At 42.9% G+C, this 17,757-nt stretch overlaps 1 protein-coding gene across 3 annotated transcripts in view; it reads left to right on the top strand.

The window, feature by feature from the left end:
- Window positions 1–17,757, top strand: part of NECAB2 (N-terminal EF-hand calcium binding protein 2) — a 535,939-nt gene that overhangs the window by 454,153 nt on the left and 64,029 nt on the right. For all 3 annotated transcript variants that reach the window (XM_072117736.1, XM_072117738.1, XM_072117737.1), the window contains 2 exons: window positions 2,853–2,953; window positions 14,631–14,710. In XM_072117736.1, the coding sequence (XP_071973837.1) occupies window positions 2,853–2,953; window positions 14,631–14,710 (181 nt within the window). The remainder of the gene's footprint in view (window positions 1–2,852; window positions 2,954–14,630; window positions 14,711–17,757) is intronic.

Raw genomic sequence — 17,757 nt, 5'->3', positions numbered from 1 at the left:
ATAATAGTGTTCCTAAATCATATACTGTACACCTCTCATGACACAATGAACCACTCTACCCCCCACCACCATACACACAGAGTGGATATAGAATCCCTTCTTCATTTATTTAAAAATGTATAATAAAAGCTCCTCTCCCCAATTAAATTATATACAGCTCCTATAGTTTAATTAAAATCTGACCCCTATATCCAGATTCTCCCACATTTACACTATATACAGATTTACCGCCCCAAAATTTTATTTAAATCATGCCCCCACTCAATTAAATTACATACAGTACCCCATATAAACCACCCTCCCTTTTAACCCCTTAACGCTCTGCGCCGTAGCTCTACGGCGCAGAGGTATAAGGGATGTATGAAGAGGGCTCACGGGCTGAGTCCTCTTCATACGAAGGTGGGGGTGGCGATCGGTTGCCATGGTAGCCTCGTGTCTTCTTTTGACACGAGGCTATCTGGCAGCTGCAGGTTCGTTACAATGAGCCAGTGGCTCATTGTAATGAATGTGCTGCAAAAATGCCATATATTGCAATACAGAAGTATTGCAGTATATGGTAGCAGCGATCTGACCATCTAGGGTTAATGTACCCTAGATGGTCTAAAAGATAGTGAAAAAAAAAAAGAAAAAAAAAAGTTTAAAAAATAAAAAAAATTAATAAAATATTAAAAGTTCAAATCACCCCCCTTTCCCTAGAACTGATATAAAACATAATAAAAATTAAAAATCACAAACATATTAGGTATAGCCGCGTCCCAAAATGCCTGATCTATCAAAATATAAAAACGGTTATGGCCGGCGGTGACCTCCGAGGCGGGAAATGGCGCCCAAATGTCCGAAATGCGACTTTTACACCTTTTTACATAACATAAAAAATGAAATAAAAAATGATCAAAATGTCGCACAGACCTCAAAATGGTAGCAATGAAAACGTCGCTTCATTTCGCAAAAAATGACCCCTCACATATTTCTGTGCGCCAAAGTATGAAAAAGTTATTAGCGTCAGAAGATGGCAAAATTTTTTTTTCTTTTTTGTACACATTCGTTTAATTTTTGAAAATGTATTAAAACACAATAAAACCTATATGAATTTGGTATCACCGCGATCGCACCGAACCAAAGAATAAAGTAGACATGTTATTTGGAGCGAAGAGTGAAAGTCGTAAAACTGAGCCCACAAGAACGTGACGTTTTTTTTTCAATTTTTCCACATTTGGAATTTTTTTTCAGCTTCGCAGTACACGGCATGTTAAAATAAATAACATTACGGGAAAGTAAAATTTGTTACGCACAAAATAAGCCCTCACACAGGTCTGTACACGGAAAAATGAAAAAGTTATGGATTTTTGAAGTTGGAGAGCGAGAAATGAGCCGAAAAACCCTCCGTCCTTAAGCGGTTAAATACAGCCCCCTCCTATATGTATATAAGATACAGCCCCCTCCTATATTTATATAAGATACAGCCCCCTCCCATATAATGATTCACCCACAAGTTATATTATATACAGCCCACCTTGATTATATAATGTGTAGTTAAATTATGGTTAAAAGCCACCCCCAGGTTACATAATGTCCAGCTCATCTCCCATATTATATAATATACAGCCCCCTTATTATAAAATAAGCAGCTCCTGTATTCTATAATATACAACCCCCTTAAATAATATGTAGCACCTTATATACACAATCCCCCTCTTCTTATATACACAATCCCCCTCTTCTTATAAATACAATCCCCCTCTTCTTATAAATACAATCCCCCTCTTCTTATATATACAATCCCCCTCTTCTTATATACACAGTCCCCCTCTTATATATACAATCCCCCTCTTCTTATATACACAGTCCCCCTCTTATATATACAATCCCCCTCTTCTTATATATACAGTCCCCCTCTTCTTATATATACAGTCCCCCTCTTCTTAAATATATAGTCCCCCTCTTCTTATATATACAATCCCCCTCTTCTTATATACATAATCCCCCTCTTATATATATAGTCCCCCTCTTCTTATATACACAATCCCCCTCTTCTCATATATACAGTCCTCCTTTTCTAATATAAACAGACCCCCGGTTTCTTATATAAACAGACCCCCGGTTTCTATTATATACAGCCCCCCTTTTATAAAAAATAATAAAGCAATCAACTCACCTCGACTCCTGTCACGATCCCAGCGGCGCTCGCGTCCCTTTCCCGGGTCTTCGGCTGCCCTGTGCTCTGTGAGGGGACGCAGGCAGCGTGACGTCATCACACGCTGCCTGAGTCCTCCAGAGCAACAGAGTGCCACTGCCACGGACAGAAGGATCTGTCATCTCGCCTCATGGCAGATGCGGCCCTGGAGGGGGTAAAGGTTTTGTTGAACAATACTATCGTATGTAACTGAGAGTGTATGTTGAAAGAAAAGCTGTGACTACGTTTTAGAAACAATGGAATAAGTGGGTGGAATGTCAAGGGTTAGTGTTGAGATGTTTGTTGCGATCCAGACCTGGTGGGTTGTTAAGACTGTAAATGTTCTGTTTTGGAATATGTGGATGTGATTCTAGATGTGACACTCCTACAGGGTACTCTTTTTGTGACTCGGCAAAGGGCCGGACCACAGGATGGGAGCGTGGGGTTGTTTCAATGGAGCAGGGGGATTGTTCCTGTTTTGCCCTGTATAATATTCCTGTACAAAAAACTATAACTATAACTTCATAGCTGCTTGTGCTGTAATGTGCCTTTGTCACCCTGAAAGAAGAGTAGGGCATCCTATATATTGTAGAAAAACTGAAAGAATCAGTAGAAAGTAACATTTTTTGGAGCCCAGATCTAATTATACCGTTTTACATTTAACTCTTTCTTTCTGCAGAAAGGGATCTGGAGTGACCGACGGGTGGCATGAAGATCCTTTACCAACTTACCCTACTTCTAGGAGTTCTACCAAGGAACTGAGGGAGAGCATAAAAAGCAGTGAGTTTCCTGTATATCAATATTTGTAATTCTGTTATCATCTGAGTTCTGAGGGAACTGATGGACTGCTTATTGAAATAACTAAGGACAATATACATAAATATTACCTAGATTCACTCCACCATCAGGTGTTTATGTTGTTCTGTTCCTGTTATAGGAAGCTAAATACTGATACAAACAGTATAGCTACCAGTGCCATGCACCCAGTTTGGCTTGCTTCTAAATTACCCCGTCAGTTTGTACCCTAGAAACCCTATAACTATGACAAGATCACCAGGTCGCTACAGGAATCTAGAAATTTGGGTCAAGAGACACTGATGCAGGTAGGGAACAAGCTGATGTCAGGAACATGAAATACAGTCAGCAAGCAGGATCCAGGATGCCTCAGGTATAAACAAGATATTTAAAGAGGACCCTTCACCAACTCTCACATGTGGTAATGAACATGAACACTGTGCTGTACAGGGGTGCAATGATCGCGGTCGCAGGGGGTGCGACCGCGACTAGGCCCGTTGGTAGGGATTGGCCGAGGCCAGGGCTGTCACTTGTTGAACTTTTGCCGCAATAGTAAAATGAACTGTGACAGCCGCGGGCCAGGCACCACAGTCAGTGGCGATGTCCAGGGGGATGGGCAGGATGGATGGACGGAACATCGTTCTTCTGGCCCATCACTGCCCGGCAGTGACAGGGGCCCGCTGCCCCCCCACACAGCTGCCCCTCCCACCTGCCCACAAGCCCACTTAGCACAGCAGCCTCTGCCTGGCCATGCCCACCGGGCGGGAATAACGCCGTGTGCTGGAAAGGAGGAAGAGATGACCCCTCCATAGGAAACAGCGGTGCACGTCTCTGTCTTTTACCGGTGTACGGCTTGGAACTTACCGCTGCTTGGCCGCCATTGCTGTCTAGGGGGACGTGTATGAAGCCGCAAAACATTCCCACAGACAGGCGTTTGAATGTACTCTGACTTTGTATATGCTATATGTATAAATGTATATATGAGTACATAAATGTGTGCATACATGTGTGTATGTGTGTAAGAGTATATAAAAGTGCGTGAATGAGAGTAGAACTTCATAGGGCACATTAACTAAGAACAGTTTAGCTGTGTAGTGTGCAGAGGGCACCAGATTCCTGGCGCTCCTTCTTCATGAATCTGGTGCCCCACCCTGACAGAGTGCACCAACATGTTTTTGGTGCAACTTTAACGTGAGGTGTACAACACAATTCTGTCAGACTCTGCATAATACATGTGGCGCATGGTCCGACTGAGCACCGGAACGCCCCCTAATTTGTGTCACATGAAATCTAGTGCAGCTGTGCCACCAAACAGTCGCATGCAACACAAATGTGGCACAGATACTTCTTAAATACCTGTGCAAGTCTGACAGAAAACTGTTGCACGGCCCTTAATAAATGTTTCCCACGTGTGTGTATAAAGTATATAAATGTGTGTGATTGTATAAGTGTGTGTACAATTTATAGTATGAGGAACATGTTCTCGTAACTTCAGGAACTGCAGAAGGCATCTAAAAGAAAAAGTACACAATTATGCTAATAAGCCGGAGGCCACGTCTGCACGACTCTTGGTCCCGAAGACTCAAAAAAATATGCACGCTCACACTCTTTAAAGTTAAACCTGTACGCGCCCCCTGATCCGCACACAGCCTTTGATGTCACCAGTTGTCCTCTGATCAACTGAAGGGACCAGGCTCAACTTCACTGTGGGGGCGTGCAAATTTAATTAGCCCAGAGCCAAGAAGTAGGCCTCCGGCTCATTAGCATATTTTTATAACTTCTTTTTAGGCACATGCTGCAGTTTCTGAAGTTACGAAAACCTGTTCCCTGTTTGGGCAATGTCGTTTAAAGGGGAAGATGACCCCATCGATAAATCTGCTATGGGTCCCACTAGTCCCTCTAGTTATACCTCTTCCGATTCCCTGTCCGCTCCGATACTGCTGAAAGCCGGGACAGAGCAGGCTTACGGCACGCTTACTTTCTGTCCCGTGCACTACACATCAGTTTGACAGAGAAGGAAGTGTCTGAATGTATCACACATTCAGACACTTCCTTCTTTGTCAAACTGATGTGTAGTGCACGGGACAGAAAGTAAGCGTCCCAGCGCCGAGAGCATAATGAGCAATTTTTGGGGGGTATAGTAGGATGGGGGTCCCATTAGGAATTTTGTCCCTGGGTCCAGTGGACGCCACGGGTGCTGTAACTGGCTACTGTTGTAGAACAACAGGTAGCTTAGGTGTCTACTGCAATGCAACATGCAGGTTGCCAGGGTTGTTATTGCTGCAGAAAAAATGCTGGTTACCTAGCTGGCTACTGCTATAGAACATACTTGCTATTAGGTGGCTACTGCTATATAACAAGCCTGTTGCCTAGGGTTAACACATTTGTTGGATGATTGCTGTAAATAATCTGCTTGTTGCATAGGGATTTGTATACTTTTGTATCAGCAGCTCCTTTGTTCCTTGTGGATGGTGTCCATCTCCTAGTGTCCATCTCCTGCTCTTCTTCAGTGCCCCTTCCCAGCTATTTTCTGTTCTGACAGGTGCAAGGAGCGCAGAAGCAGACAGTTTGATAGATAGCTAGAGAGATAGATAGATAGAGAGAACCTTCTGTGCACATGCCCCTTGCGATCTGTCTGTTCGACTCTTTGACATTTAATAGGATTACAACTGTCAAATACTGGGGCTGGGTGCAGCAACTGTGGGGGATAGAAAGAAAAATCAAAGTGTCCTATAATCTGAGTAGCAGCCCCTACAAAATGGTTTGCTCATCACCACATGTGTGAGGTGGTGAAAAGTCCTCTTTAACCCCTTAAGGACACAGCATGTTTGTGCTTTAAGGCTCAGTCCCTTTTTTAAAAAATCTAACCAGTGTTTCTTCCTGTGGTAATAACTTTTCAATGCTTTAAGATATCTCCTTGATTTTGAGATTGTTTTCCCGTGAGACATTGTAGTTTATGACAGTAGTATCATTTCAGTGATCAGTTTCTTTTTTTTTTGGGGGGGGGGGGTTCAATCATTTAGGAAAATGTAAATTTTCAAAGTTTTCAAATATTCTACTTTTTTTTAGTCATACCACTATTTTTTTTTGTAGAAAACTTTTGCCATTGGTCTTCTTTTTATTTCCATCATTTGTTCACTTTTTTCCCATGTTCACTTTTTTTTTTACAGATGTGAGAAGGTTTCGAGTTTTAGTGACAACTTCTCTGATTTTTAAGAGATTTGAAAAATGCGAAATTTTTGGTGACCAATTCAGTTTGGAAGTGCCCCATAAAGGTTTATGTTCTATAAACCCCCACAAGTAACACCATTTTATAGACCACACATCTCAAACTTTTCAAATCAGCATTTGAGAAGTCTGTTAACCCTTTAATTCTTTCTCTGGAAGCAAACAAAAATGGATTAGAAATTTTGAAATTTCAATTTTTTAATAAGATTATTCTCATTTAGCCAGAAGGAATTTGAGGTAAATATACATCCCAAAATTGTTGCCCTGCTTCTTCCGAGTACAGCAATACTAGACATGTCGATGTCAACGTCACAAAGCGATGTCCAGAACAGAGTTAGTGCTATTGGGTTTTTGGCAGGCCAATTTGGCTGCAAATGTTTTGTGTTGCCACAATGTACTTGAATAGCCCCTGAAGTAACAGTACAATATAAAACCCCCAAAGATGCCACCATTTAGGAAACTTGACCCCTAAAAGAATTTATGTAGGGTTGTGGGGAGCATTTTAACCCCCAACATGCTGACCAAAATCTAATGCAAAATAAATTGTGCAGAGTAAAAATTGCGTTTTTATCTTAAATATGTAATTTTAGTTCCTAATATATTGTGCGCAACCCATGCCACTTTAGACAAACACCCCAAAAAGCTCTAAAAGCTTAATTTTTCTTGTCCCTTCTCAGCCCTGTTGTGTGCCCAGCCTGTCAATTATTGGCACATGTGTGTTATTGCCTTACTCGGGATAACCCGCAGAAAGATTTTTGGGGTGATATTCCACAGTGGCATGAATTGGGCTGAATACATTGCTCACTACAATGGCACATTTGAGAAAACAATGCAATTTTTACACTGCCCCATTAACTTTGTATTACATTTGGGCCAGCATCTCAGGGGTTAAAATGCTCATACAACCCTTGATAAATTATTTGAGGGATGCCCTTTACTAAAATGGGGTCACTACTCTGGTGTTGGGTGCCCTTGGAGTACCAGAACAATAGAAACCCCCGAGATGAGGGATCTCATCTCTCTGGCCACAGATAGCCATCCGGTTTGCTGAGCACTTTGAGGAGCAGCCCTGTTTGGCTCCTGTTTTCCAAAGTCCACCTCTGCCGCCCTCCGGGTCTGCTGCTGAGGAACCCATGCAGGTGGATAAAGCTCATCTGACACCACTCTCAATGAAGACAGTTGAACCTTTGCCTCTATTCTGCCAGCCCTGAACAGTTTCTTAAGTCTAGTCCAGTCCTTCCTCAAGTGTTGAGGAAACGCAAACACCTAGCTTCACCACGACTGAACTTGCCTGTTTTACTCAGATCTGTTCTGGAACAGGTACTCAGTTTCAATCCACATCTTTCTTGGATTCTGGTATCGGGGAAAATTTCGTGATGCTGCCTTGGTCTCCCAGTATCACCTTCCTGTGGTCTGCGTAGAGAAGCCACTGGCTATCGCCTCCATCAGTGGACCACCCCTTAGCAATCCAGTATATCACCACACCGAGCTTCTGTGTCTGCAAGTTGGGTCTATACACAAGGAGAGGCTGTCATTTTATGTGTTTCCCCGATCTACGTCTGCCATTCTGTTGGGTCTCACGTGGTTACAGCAACATGCTCCAGACTGGGGAGATTATTCTTTGGGGTCCAGAGTGCCAGTCTCGCTGTCTTTTGGTTCTTCGCCCGGTGTCCACCATGTCCGCTTCGGTATCCTCCAAGCCCCTGGTGGATCTTCCTGCTGCTTATACAGACTTTGCCGACGTCTTCTCAGAGAAGCAAGCAGAGGCTCTGCCACCACACAGACCTTATGACTGCCCTAAAGAGCTGCTGCCAGACACGTCTCTGCCACAAGGTCAGGTATACCCATTGTTCGTACCAGAGACCATGGCTATGTCAGCTGATATCAAAGAGAATCTACAGAAACGGTTCATCCACAAGTCTTCGTCTCCTAATGGTGCTGGTTTGTTTTTTTGTGGCCAAGAAAGATGTTTTTCTCCGCCCCTGTATAGATTATCGTGGGCTTAATAAAGTTACCTTGAAGAACCGCTACCCACTACCCTTGATCGCACAACTCTTTGACCACCTCCGTGGAGCTAAGGTCTTCACTAACTTGGACCTTTGAGGGGCAGATAATCTCATCCGCATCTGTGAAGGGAATGAATGGAAGACTGCCTTCAATATTCCAGATGGCACTTCAGCTATCTGGTCATGCCCTTTGGACTCTGCAATGTTCCTTCTGTCTTTCAAGAATTTGTCAATGACATTTTATATCCCTGTGTTGTGGTCTACTTGGACAATATCTTGGTGTTCTCTTCCTGTAGGAGCTAGAGCCGTTCTCACCCAGAAAGGGCCCAATGGCCCAACGCTCATCTGTGGTTTCACCTCAAAGACTTTTTCATGCAGAGGAACTACTCCATAGGTGATCGGGAGCTTCTAGCCATAAAACTTGCCTTGGTTTGTATCCGATTTGTAGCTACACGGAGCACAAGAACCTCCTATACCTCCAGACAGCCCAGAGTCTCAATCCTAGACAGCCTTGTTGGTCCCTCTTCTTCTGCCGTTTCAATTTGATGATACACCTCCATCCAGCAAAGAAATATGTTAAGGCCGATGCTCTCTCTCGTGCCTCTGATGTCATTGGGGAAGTACCGGCTCCTCGTCATATTGTTCCTCCAGAACGACTGATTGTGGCCGCTCCTGTGGATCTGCGGCAGCTTCCTTCTGGCAATACTTATGTCCAACCTGCTCTTCAGAAGAGGATACTAACTTTAGGACATTGCTCTCATGTGGCTGGGTACCATGGGGTGCAGAGGTCTGCCACTCTCACATCTCGTTACTACTGGTGGCCAGATCTGGTCAAGGACATTCGAGATTTTGTGAGTTCCTGTGCTTCCTGTGCCTGTAACAAGTCGTCACGTCAAATAGCCATGGACTTTATTACGGTTCTGTCATCTTCCTCTGGCAATTCCGTCATCTGAGTGGTAACTGACCGGTTCTCCAAAACGTCTCATTTTGTTCCTCTGCCACTTCTGCCGTCAGCTCCCTGTCTGGCCAGTCTGTTCTTCCTCCATATTTTCAGGCTACATGGACTCCCTCTGCACATTGTCTTGGACCGTGGGGTCCAGTTTGCTTCCAAATTCTAGTGTTCCCTCAGAACTGCAGGTCAAGCTGGACTACTTCTTCGCATACCATCCTCAGACTAACGGGCAAGTAGAGAGCGTCAACCAGACTCTAGGCTGCTATCTATGGCACTTTGTCTCTGCTCGATGGGATAATTGGTCTTGCCTCTTATCTTGGGCGTAATTTTCTTATAATTCGCTAGACTCTGAATCCGCCATTGCTGCTCCCTTCTTGTCTACTGATGACTTCCACGCCCACCTCTCCCTCTTGCCGTTCATTCTAATGTTCCTGCTGTAGAAGAACTGTTACAAGATCTTAAGTCCATCTGGGATCAAACTCGCCATTCTCTACTACGGGCATCTGTCCGCACCAAAACTCAGGCCGACAGGAAACGTAGGCCTCCTCCAGTTTTCTCTCCTGGAGATAAAGTTTGTCTGTCCACCAGGTATGTCCATTAAAAGGATCCCTGGCTATAAACTCGGTCCTCGTTTTCTGGGCCGATTCGAGGTACTTAGGCGCATCAACCCCGTGGCATACAAACTTTGCCTCCCTCCCACCATGCGAATTGCAAACTCCTTCGTGAAACCGGTCATCTTGAATCGTTTCTCCCTGGAAAAAAGTTCCTCCTGATCCTGAGGCTGATTCCACCAATGTCTATGAAGTCAAAGAGGTCCTGGGAATGAAGTCAATTAGAGGGAGACGGTACTTTCTCTTTGACTAGAAGGGGTTCGGGCTGGAGGAGAGATCGTGGGAGCCCGAAGACAACATCCTTGACTGTGCCCTTCTGCAGAGGTTTCTTCAGACCAAAAAGGGAGGGGGTCAAAAGGGGGAGGAAACTGTCACGGGTGCTCCTGCGACCCGAAACATTGTGTGCCCTGTGTACCTCCGTGTGCCTCCTCTCGTCGGCAGCATCACTTACCTAGCCGCGCTCCAGCGACAGTCTCCTCACTTCAGTTTGTGCATCCTCGCCTCCCAAGTCGCGCGAGTGCCGGCCATCTAGAGTTTAAAGGGCCAGCGCACTGCTAATTGGTGCTTGCCACCTAACTACCTATATATGCTCAACCTCTTCCTGTGACCCCTGCCAGATCTTTGTGCTTCTATGCCTAAGAGAAAACTGTATTCCAAGCTCTCTGCGATTATCCTGATTTGCCGTTGTGATCTCGATTCTGTTCCTGACACCGATTCCATTCTGTCTGTCCTGACCTATTGCTACCTCCCTTACTCTGATTCTGTGCTGCCTGTCTTGACCTCCTGCCTGTCCCTGACCATGAGTTTGCCTTACAATTCTGCACTAGACCTTGGCCGCCACCGCGGAAAAAGTCGTGCCTCTGGAAGGACCTGGTAGTACCACGCCGTAACAAGTCCAACCTGCTTTGCGGTGGGCTCTGGTGAAAACCGGTAACCACTTAGACTCCGGTCCCAGGTGTCAGCTTACGTCATCATCCGCAGTGGTACAGAGGATCCACTACGTCTGACCCTGACAGGTTCCCTCCATATGCCTCTTTTGGAGCACACCCTGCACCTTTTCTAATTGCTTCCCCTGCTGGCAGTTTGGCGAACTTCTACTGGAAAGTGCTGCCATGGTACAATGCATGTTGTGGCCTCGCTTCCAGATGTACTAGCACTCCCCTCTTCCCGGTCTCCAAAAATCAACTGCTTGACTACCACCTCTTGAAATTCCAGGATGTAGCACGTAAGCATTATACAGTGCTATCAGCATGATGTGCAGGGCCAGCTTCTTGTACCACACCCTCCATTTCTGCATGGCGTTATATGGCTGAAGTACCTGGTCCGACAAATCCACCTTTTCCATGTACCTATTGTAATCCAATATACAGTCCGGCTTGGGGGCTTCTGCACTGTTACCTCGTACAGGGACCACTACTCCTCCACAGAATGCCTACTCCTCCACAGAATGCCTACTCCTCCACAGAACCACTACTCCTCCACAGAACCACTACTCCTCCACAGAATGCCTCCTCCTCCACAGAACCACTAATCCTCCACAGAACCACTACTCCTCCACAGAACACCTCCTCCACAGAACCACTACCACTCCATAAAACGCCTCTTCCTTCGCAGAACCACTACCCCTCCACAGAACCACTACCACTCCACAGAACTACTAATCCTCCTCCACAGAACTACTACTCCTCCACAGAACGCCTCCTCCTCCACCGAACGCCTCATCCTCCACAGAACGCCTCCTCCTCCACAGAACCACTACTCCTCCACAGAACGCCTCCTCCTCAACAGAACCACTACTCCTCCACAGAATGCCTCCTCCTCCACAGAACCACTACTCCGCCACAGAACGCCTACTGCTCCACAGAACTACTACACCTCCTCCACAGAATGCCTCCTCCTCCGCAGAACGCCTCGTCCTCCACAGAACCACTACTCCTCTACAGAACCACTATTACTCCACAGAACGCCTCCTCCTCCATAGAACCACTACTCCTCTACAGAATGCCTCCTCCCCCATAGAACCACTACTACTCCACAGAATGTCTCCTCCTCCACAGAACACCTCCTCCTCCACAGAACCACTACTCCTCCACAGAAGAACTCCTTCACAGAACCACTACTTTTCCACAGAACGCTTCCTCCTCCATAGAACCACTACTCCTCCACAGAACAACTCCTCCCTCACAGAATCACTACTCTTCCACAGAACGCCTCCTCCACAGAACCACTACCCCTCCACAAAACTCCTCCTCCACAGAACTAATACTCCCCCCCACGCGCCGTTGCACAGAAATATCCGCCGCTAAGCGCTAACTCACTGCGCTCAGCGGTGGATATATCCACCGCGAGAGCAGCAAGGGGTTAAGGACACTAATAATCGAACATCTTTCCTTGAGAATGATACTTATAATTACCATTGACAGTTTCTGATTGGCAAGGGACAACTTGTAGAGATGTTCACTAACCAGTTAAGAAACACTGGGGCAGATTTATCAAGCTGTCTAAAAGTCAGAATATCCCTAGTTGCACACAGCAACCAATCACAGCTCAGCTTTCATTTTACCAGTGCTCATGAATATTTTAAAACGGGAACTGTGATTGGTTGCCATGGGAAACTAGAAATATTATGACTTTTAGACAGCTTGATAAATCTGCTCCATTCTCTTTGACAAGGGCAAGTAACGAGGCAAAGTTGAAGCATAAGGCACATGCATGTAAAGAGAAGCAGCACATTGCACACAGTAGGTAATGTGATTGTTGTGACCACCATGTGAGGAGAGATGCTGATGGTCACAGACCCCATCCATGACACTTCCGCCACCACCATTAACTTATCCGAGTTTACGAATAATTTAGGGCAAGGCTGGGGTGGGCTATTAAAAGATAATAAATGTGTACTTACCTCCCCCTGGTGCTACTCATGTCCGTCTGATGTCCTGGCGGTCCGTCTGATCTGTGTGCCAGTTTGTTTACAAGGGCACACAGGGAGCTTCTGGCCGGCCGGAAGCTTTGATCCGACACCATCTCCCAACGCTACCAATGCTGAGAGATAGGGAAGAATGGGCGCCCCCATGTTGGCCGGAAGCTCCCTGTGCGTGGCTTCTGTGCCCTTTTAAACATACAGGGGCACGTATCAGACAGACCACGGCGCGGAACATCGGCGCCGCCAGAGCACGTTTATTATTTTTAAATAGTCCGCCCCAGCCTGGCACTATGTGACTTCTTAAACCCGGATAACCCCTTTAAACACTTTTGTTGATGAACACAATGTTTTCCATCAGACTCTTTGCTTTTATCATTAAAATGAACTTTGGCCACTTCTCCTCTGTCCACACAACATGCTCCTCAGCAATGATGAGTATAGCCTTGTGATTCAAAAAATAGAAAAAAAAGGTAATAATCAGCTCATCAAAATCCAGTAATCCTGAAGCTTCATGTCCATGGGCACGATGCATACCACACCGGTAACGGTCCTAATAGTTGTAAAATTTTAAAAAAAACAACTCTAAAAATGATGTAAAAAAGTGGTAAATATTTATTTAAATATGAAGATTAAAATTGGTTTACATTCAAATAAAAATAGTAGGTGGACCATGGTCTGAACCCTTTTGATTATTTCTGCTAATGAGAGGATTGGTCACTGCAGAATGGGCTTTTAGTCCAAATGTTCTTAAATGTTGTGACATTGTATGAAGCGACCCTTACCCTGTTCAGTGCTGAACTGGCGAGCAATTCCAACTGCAGTTATCCATTGAAATTCTCTGCATTATCCTGTCCTCTCTTTTGAGGGCAACCAACCTTCTTGGGGGACTTGAATAAGTTTGTGATGTTGTAAAAATGCAATTTTCTAGAAATCACAGATTTGGAATGACCAACTTCTCTTGATATGGCTGATTGGGTCACTACTTTGGCCATAATGGAATCTCAGTTTTTTGTTCTTTTACAATTATCTCCTTTAATGTTTGCAAAAATTGTAGCAAGAATGCAGTGGAATTAGGGCAGATTCAGATAAAGCCTATAAATATTATAGCATATTCTAGAGTAGTTTCCCCTTAATAGTTCACATTTAACAATCTCTCCTTAACACAGGCGGTTCTGTCTATTCTGGTCATTCTTGGATCACCAGTGCCGACCTGTGTTATAGAGTGGGTGCAGGCACTGGTATCATTGCACTGCTCATGTCCTGTAATCAGTAATATGTCCAGCTTAAAGACGCACATACCACTCATTATTTTTAATATTTGGGGCCAAGACCTCCAATTCATGAAATAAATATTTCTGCTTTATTCATCTTAGGATATTTTCACATAGTTCTACAACACTTGGCATTTGACATTTAGGAAATTTTGTGTTGTGCTCTTATATTGATCTCCAATGTATTTCCAGCATCAATTCCTCACCTTCAGTGGATAGAAATCTGTCGGGGTCATATGATGTCAAACAGGTGCATGGCTCATTATCACTACCAGCTCTAAAAAAGCTCCCTGCACCTACGTGAGATAAGATGACCATGGACAGATTTCTGTCTATTGAAAGTAAACATAGAAGATTTCTATAGCAGGACAGCAAGCAGAGATCTAGAAAACTGTTAGGAATTGATACAGAAAGTATATTAGAAAATTGTATAACTTTTCTGTATACAGAAAAAATATATATTTGATTGAAATGAACAAACCCTTTAAATTGGATTGGAAGAAAACCACTAGAATATGGCAATTGTCAGGGGTATGGGTTTTATTGGTAGTTTTTGCATGAAAGTCTGCCATACAATTCTAAGCTCTTATGAAACTGATAATGATCAGACACTACTGTGGTTCTCTGTTTATCCTGATGAATGAACATACTGTGTTTTTCTGTGTATTTAGGCTGCTCAGATGTGAAAGAGGAAGGTCTAGAGGCACAGATTAACCGATTGGCTGAGCTAATCGGGAGACTGGAAAATAAGGTGATTCTATGTTCTTTGCATGTGTATGTGTTTCATAGTGATATAGCTGCAGACAGCATGAGGTTTATGTGGATTCAGGGAAATGTTAACCTATACAACATGTAAAATGACATAAAGCATTAATGTCATTGTCACTGCATTTTTTTATTTGCACAAAACAAGTTCTCATTCATAACTAACATATAATAACTCTGTATAATATATAATGGGTCGGCATCCGGTTCACCTTTCCTCAGGCTCATGGAGGTATAAACAATTTGTATGAGAAAGAAATCCTGGCACATCTGATGAAGGCTCACGAGAGCCAAAAGGCGTTTTTATGTTTATCGCTTGTTGTGATGCTTTACAAATCAAAGAAGAATTTCTATTTTCACCATCCACGATGTGCCACGGTTCCTATCTCTAACCTATAATAACGTAGGTATATGCTTGATTTTATTGGAACAGTAATGACTAGTACTGATGACAACTTATGTTCAAGTCACATTCTGTGCCTGAGAAGGACCCCTGGTTATACTGGCCATCCTAGATGCCACCTGCCGGCTTCAGCACTCTTTCACATTGGCTTTTATTTTCACTGATCCATTGTCCATGGATCACGGAAGGCAATAGAAGTCTATGGGTCTGGAGAAAAAAAATTGATGGAACATCTGTTTTTTACACTGATGAGGCTGAAAAACCAGGTGTGATGTTTTCAAAGCAATGTTAAACCTTCAGTTTTTTTTTTTTTGCGGACACTGAAATAAAATGATGCATCACAGAGATAAAATGGAAGACAAAAGGAGAGACAACTGAGACAAAATGCAGCGGATGCCCAACTTAATCTGAACATCAACAATGTGAAAGAGCCTTTACACGTTTAACAGTTGCATTGACTGCAATTGCAATGTACATCCCTTATTGTAATTAAAAATGCCTTGTCTGCTATTCTAAAAAAATGTGAGAAAATAAGAAAAATATATTTGACAATTGTTAATATAGCTACATAATAGGATCCATTGTAACTGGTCACATTTACCATAAAATAAAAATTGTGCAAACAATTCCACTTTCATGGGACATTTAGAAATGTAATTTAGTTTTCAGTCCTCTTTTATTATCTGATATCACTAAAACATTATAGCACAATAGTAACAGATCTGTTAAATTGATTGATAATAAATTTTGTTATTTTACACCACTTCCATTTGTGCTTCCATAGAGCGGTAAGTTGTATTGGAGCTGCAGTCCTATTTTCAAATAATGAAAGCCTAACTGAAGTGGTACAAATGAACACAAACAGATGCCATTAAAGGGGTATTCTCGTCTGGGCATTCACATTCAGTTTCATTCATCTTCCATATATAAACATTTCTTCAATTAGATGTTATTAAAAAAAATGTTCCTGTGTGAAGATAATTTCTCATAAATGTAGTCATGTTGTCCCTTAGAAACAAGATGGCTTCCTCGGATACGGCCACGTCTGCTGGAGAGATTGCACAAAGAAACAAAAGGTTTTTGTATATGAAATGTCCGGGAGTTACTGCATGTCCCACAGCCGTCCTGTGGTAATGAGCACTGAATCCTGGGGTTCCGGCAGGACTCTATAGCGCATGTCTGGCCACCGCTGCCACAGTGTGACGTGGTCGTATCCGGGGAAGCCATCTCGTTTCTAAGGGACAGAATGACTACATTTATGAGAAATTATCTTCACACAGGAACAGTTTTTTTTAATAACATCCAATTGAAGAAATGTTTATAAATGGAAGATTACTGAAACTGAATGTTAATGCCCAGGCGAGAATACCCCTTTAAATGTCAATTAGGCAGATCTGTTAAACAGTGCTAACTTCAGTCTATAAGTGGTGGAAAACATTAATGGAGGTCTAAACCCAAGTGGGAAGTGGATCCAAGGCCATTTTGTCAGTTTTACCTCAAATACAAAGGAACAATGCAATTAAGGAAATTTTCCCCTGTGCTCCATAGTGGTATTCATTGTGAATATCACAGCTTACAAATTGATATAGCCCTTGCCAATGTCAAATTAAATCACAGAAAGTGGTTATGCCATAGGACTAAATTAAACTGTAACATTATTAATACATATTCTAAAATTGTGTACATAATTTCAGTTGCCCCTGGTTACCGACCGAGTTTATATGGTACTTTCACAGCTATCTCCTATTTTTAATTTATGATTAATCTATTAAACGATCCATATGACTTACCTAAACAGAACAATAGTGCAACAAAGATACAAAATGTATCAAAAATACAAAAATTACAAAACACAAATACAAAAATTACAAAATTAAAATGACACTGTTCATTAACCCCTACGGGACTCAGCCTCTTTTGGCCTTAAGGACCCGGCCCCATTCTTCAAATCTGACCTGTGTCACTATAAGTGGTTATAGTTTTGGAACGCTATGAGATATCCTGGGGATTTTGAGATTGTTTTCTCGTGACACATTGTACTTCAAATTAGTTTAAAAATTTGGATGATATCTTTTGTGTTTAGTTATGAAAAAAAACTAAATTTGGCAAAAATTTGGAAAAATTCTTTATTTTCAACGTTCTAAATTCTCTACTTTTGATGCAGATAGTCATAGCTCCCAAATAAATTCATAACTTACATTTCCCAAATGTCTGCTTTATGTTGGCATGGTTTTTTAAGATTCCACATATTTTACTAGAATGTTATGAGGCTCAGAATTTAGGTATCATTTTTCACATTTTTTGTAAAATCACCAAAACCTGTATTTAGATGGACCTGCTCAACTTCTAATTGACACTGAGAGGCCTAAATAATAGTGGGACTCGTAAAATACCCCATTGTGGAAACTACACACCTCAACGTATGAAAAACCACTTTTAAGAAGTTTGTTAACGCTTTACGTGTTTTATAGGGGTTAAAACAAAATGGAGGTGCAGTCTGCAAATTGTAATATTTTTTCACAATACACTCATTTTGGGTGGAAAATTAAACATTTACAATGGATTAAATGAATAAAGGCTCCACAAAGTTTGTTACCCAATTTCTCCCGAGTACACGGATACTCTATATG

The sequence above is a fragment of the Engystomops pustulosus genome, chromosome 7 (genome assembly GCF_040894005.1).
Source record: "Engystomops pustulosus chromosome 7, aEngPut4.maternal, whole genome shotgun sequence".
NCBI lineage: Eukaryota > Metazoa > Chordata > Amphibia > Anura > Leptodactylidae > Engystomops > Engystomops pustulosus.
This window is presented reverse-complemented; position numbering and strand designations above follow the sequence as displayed.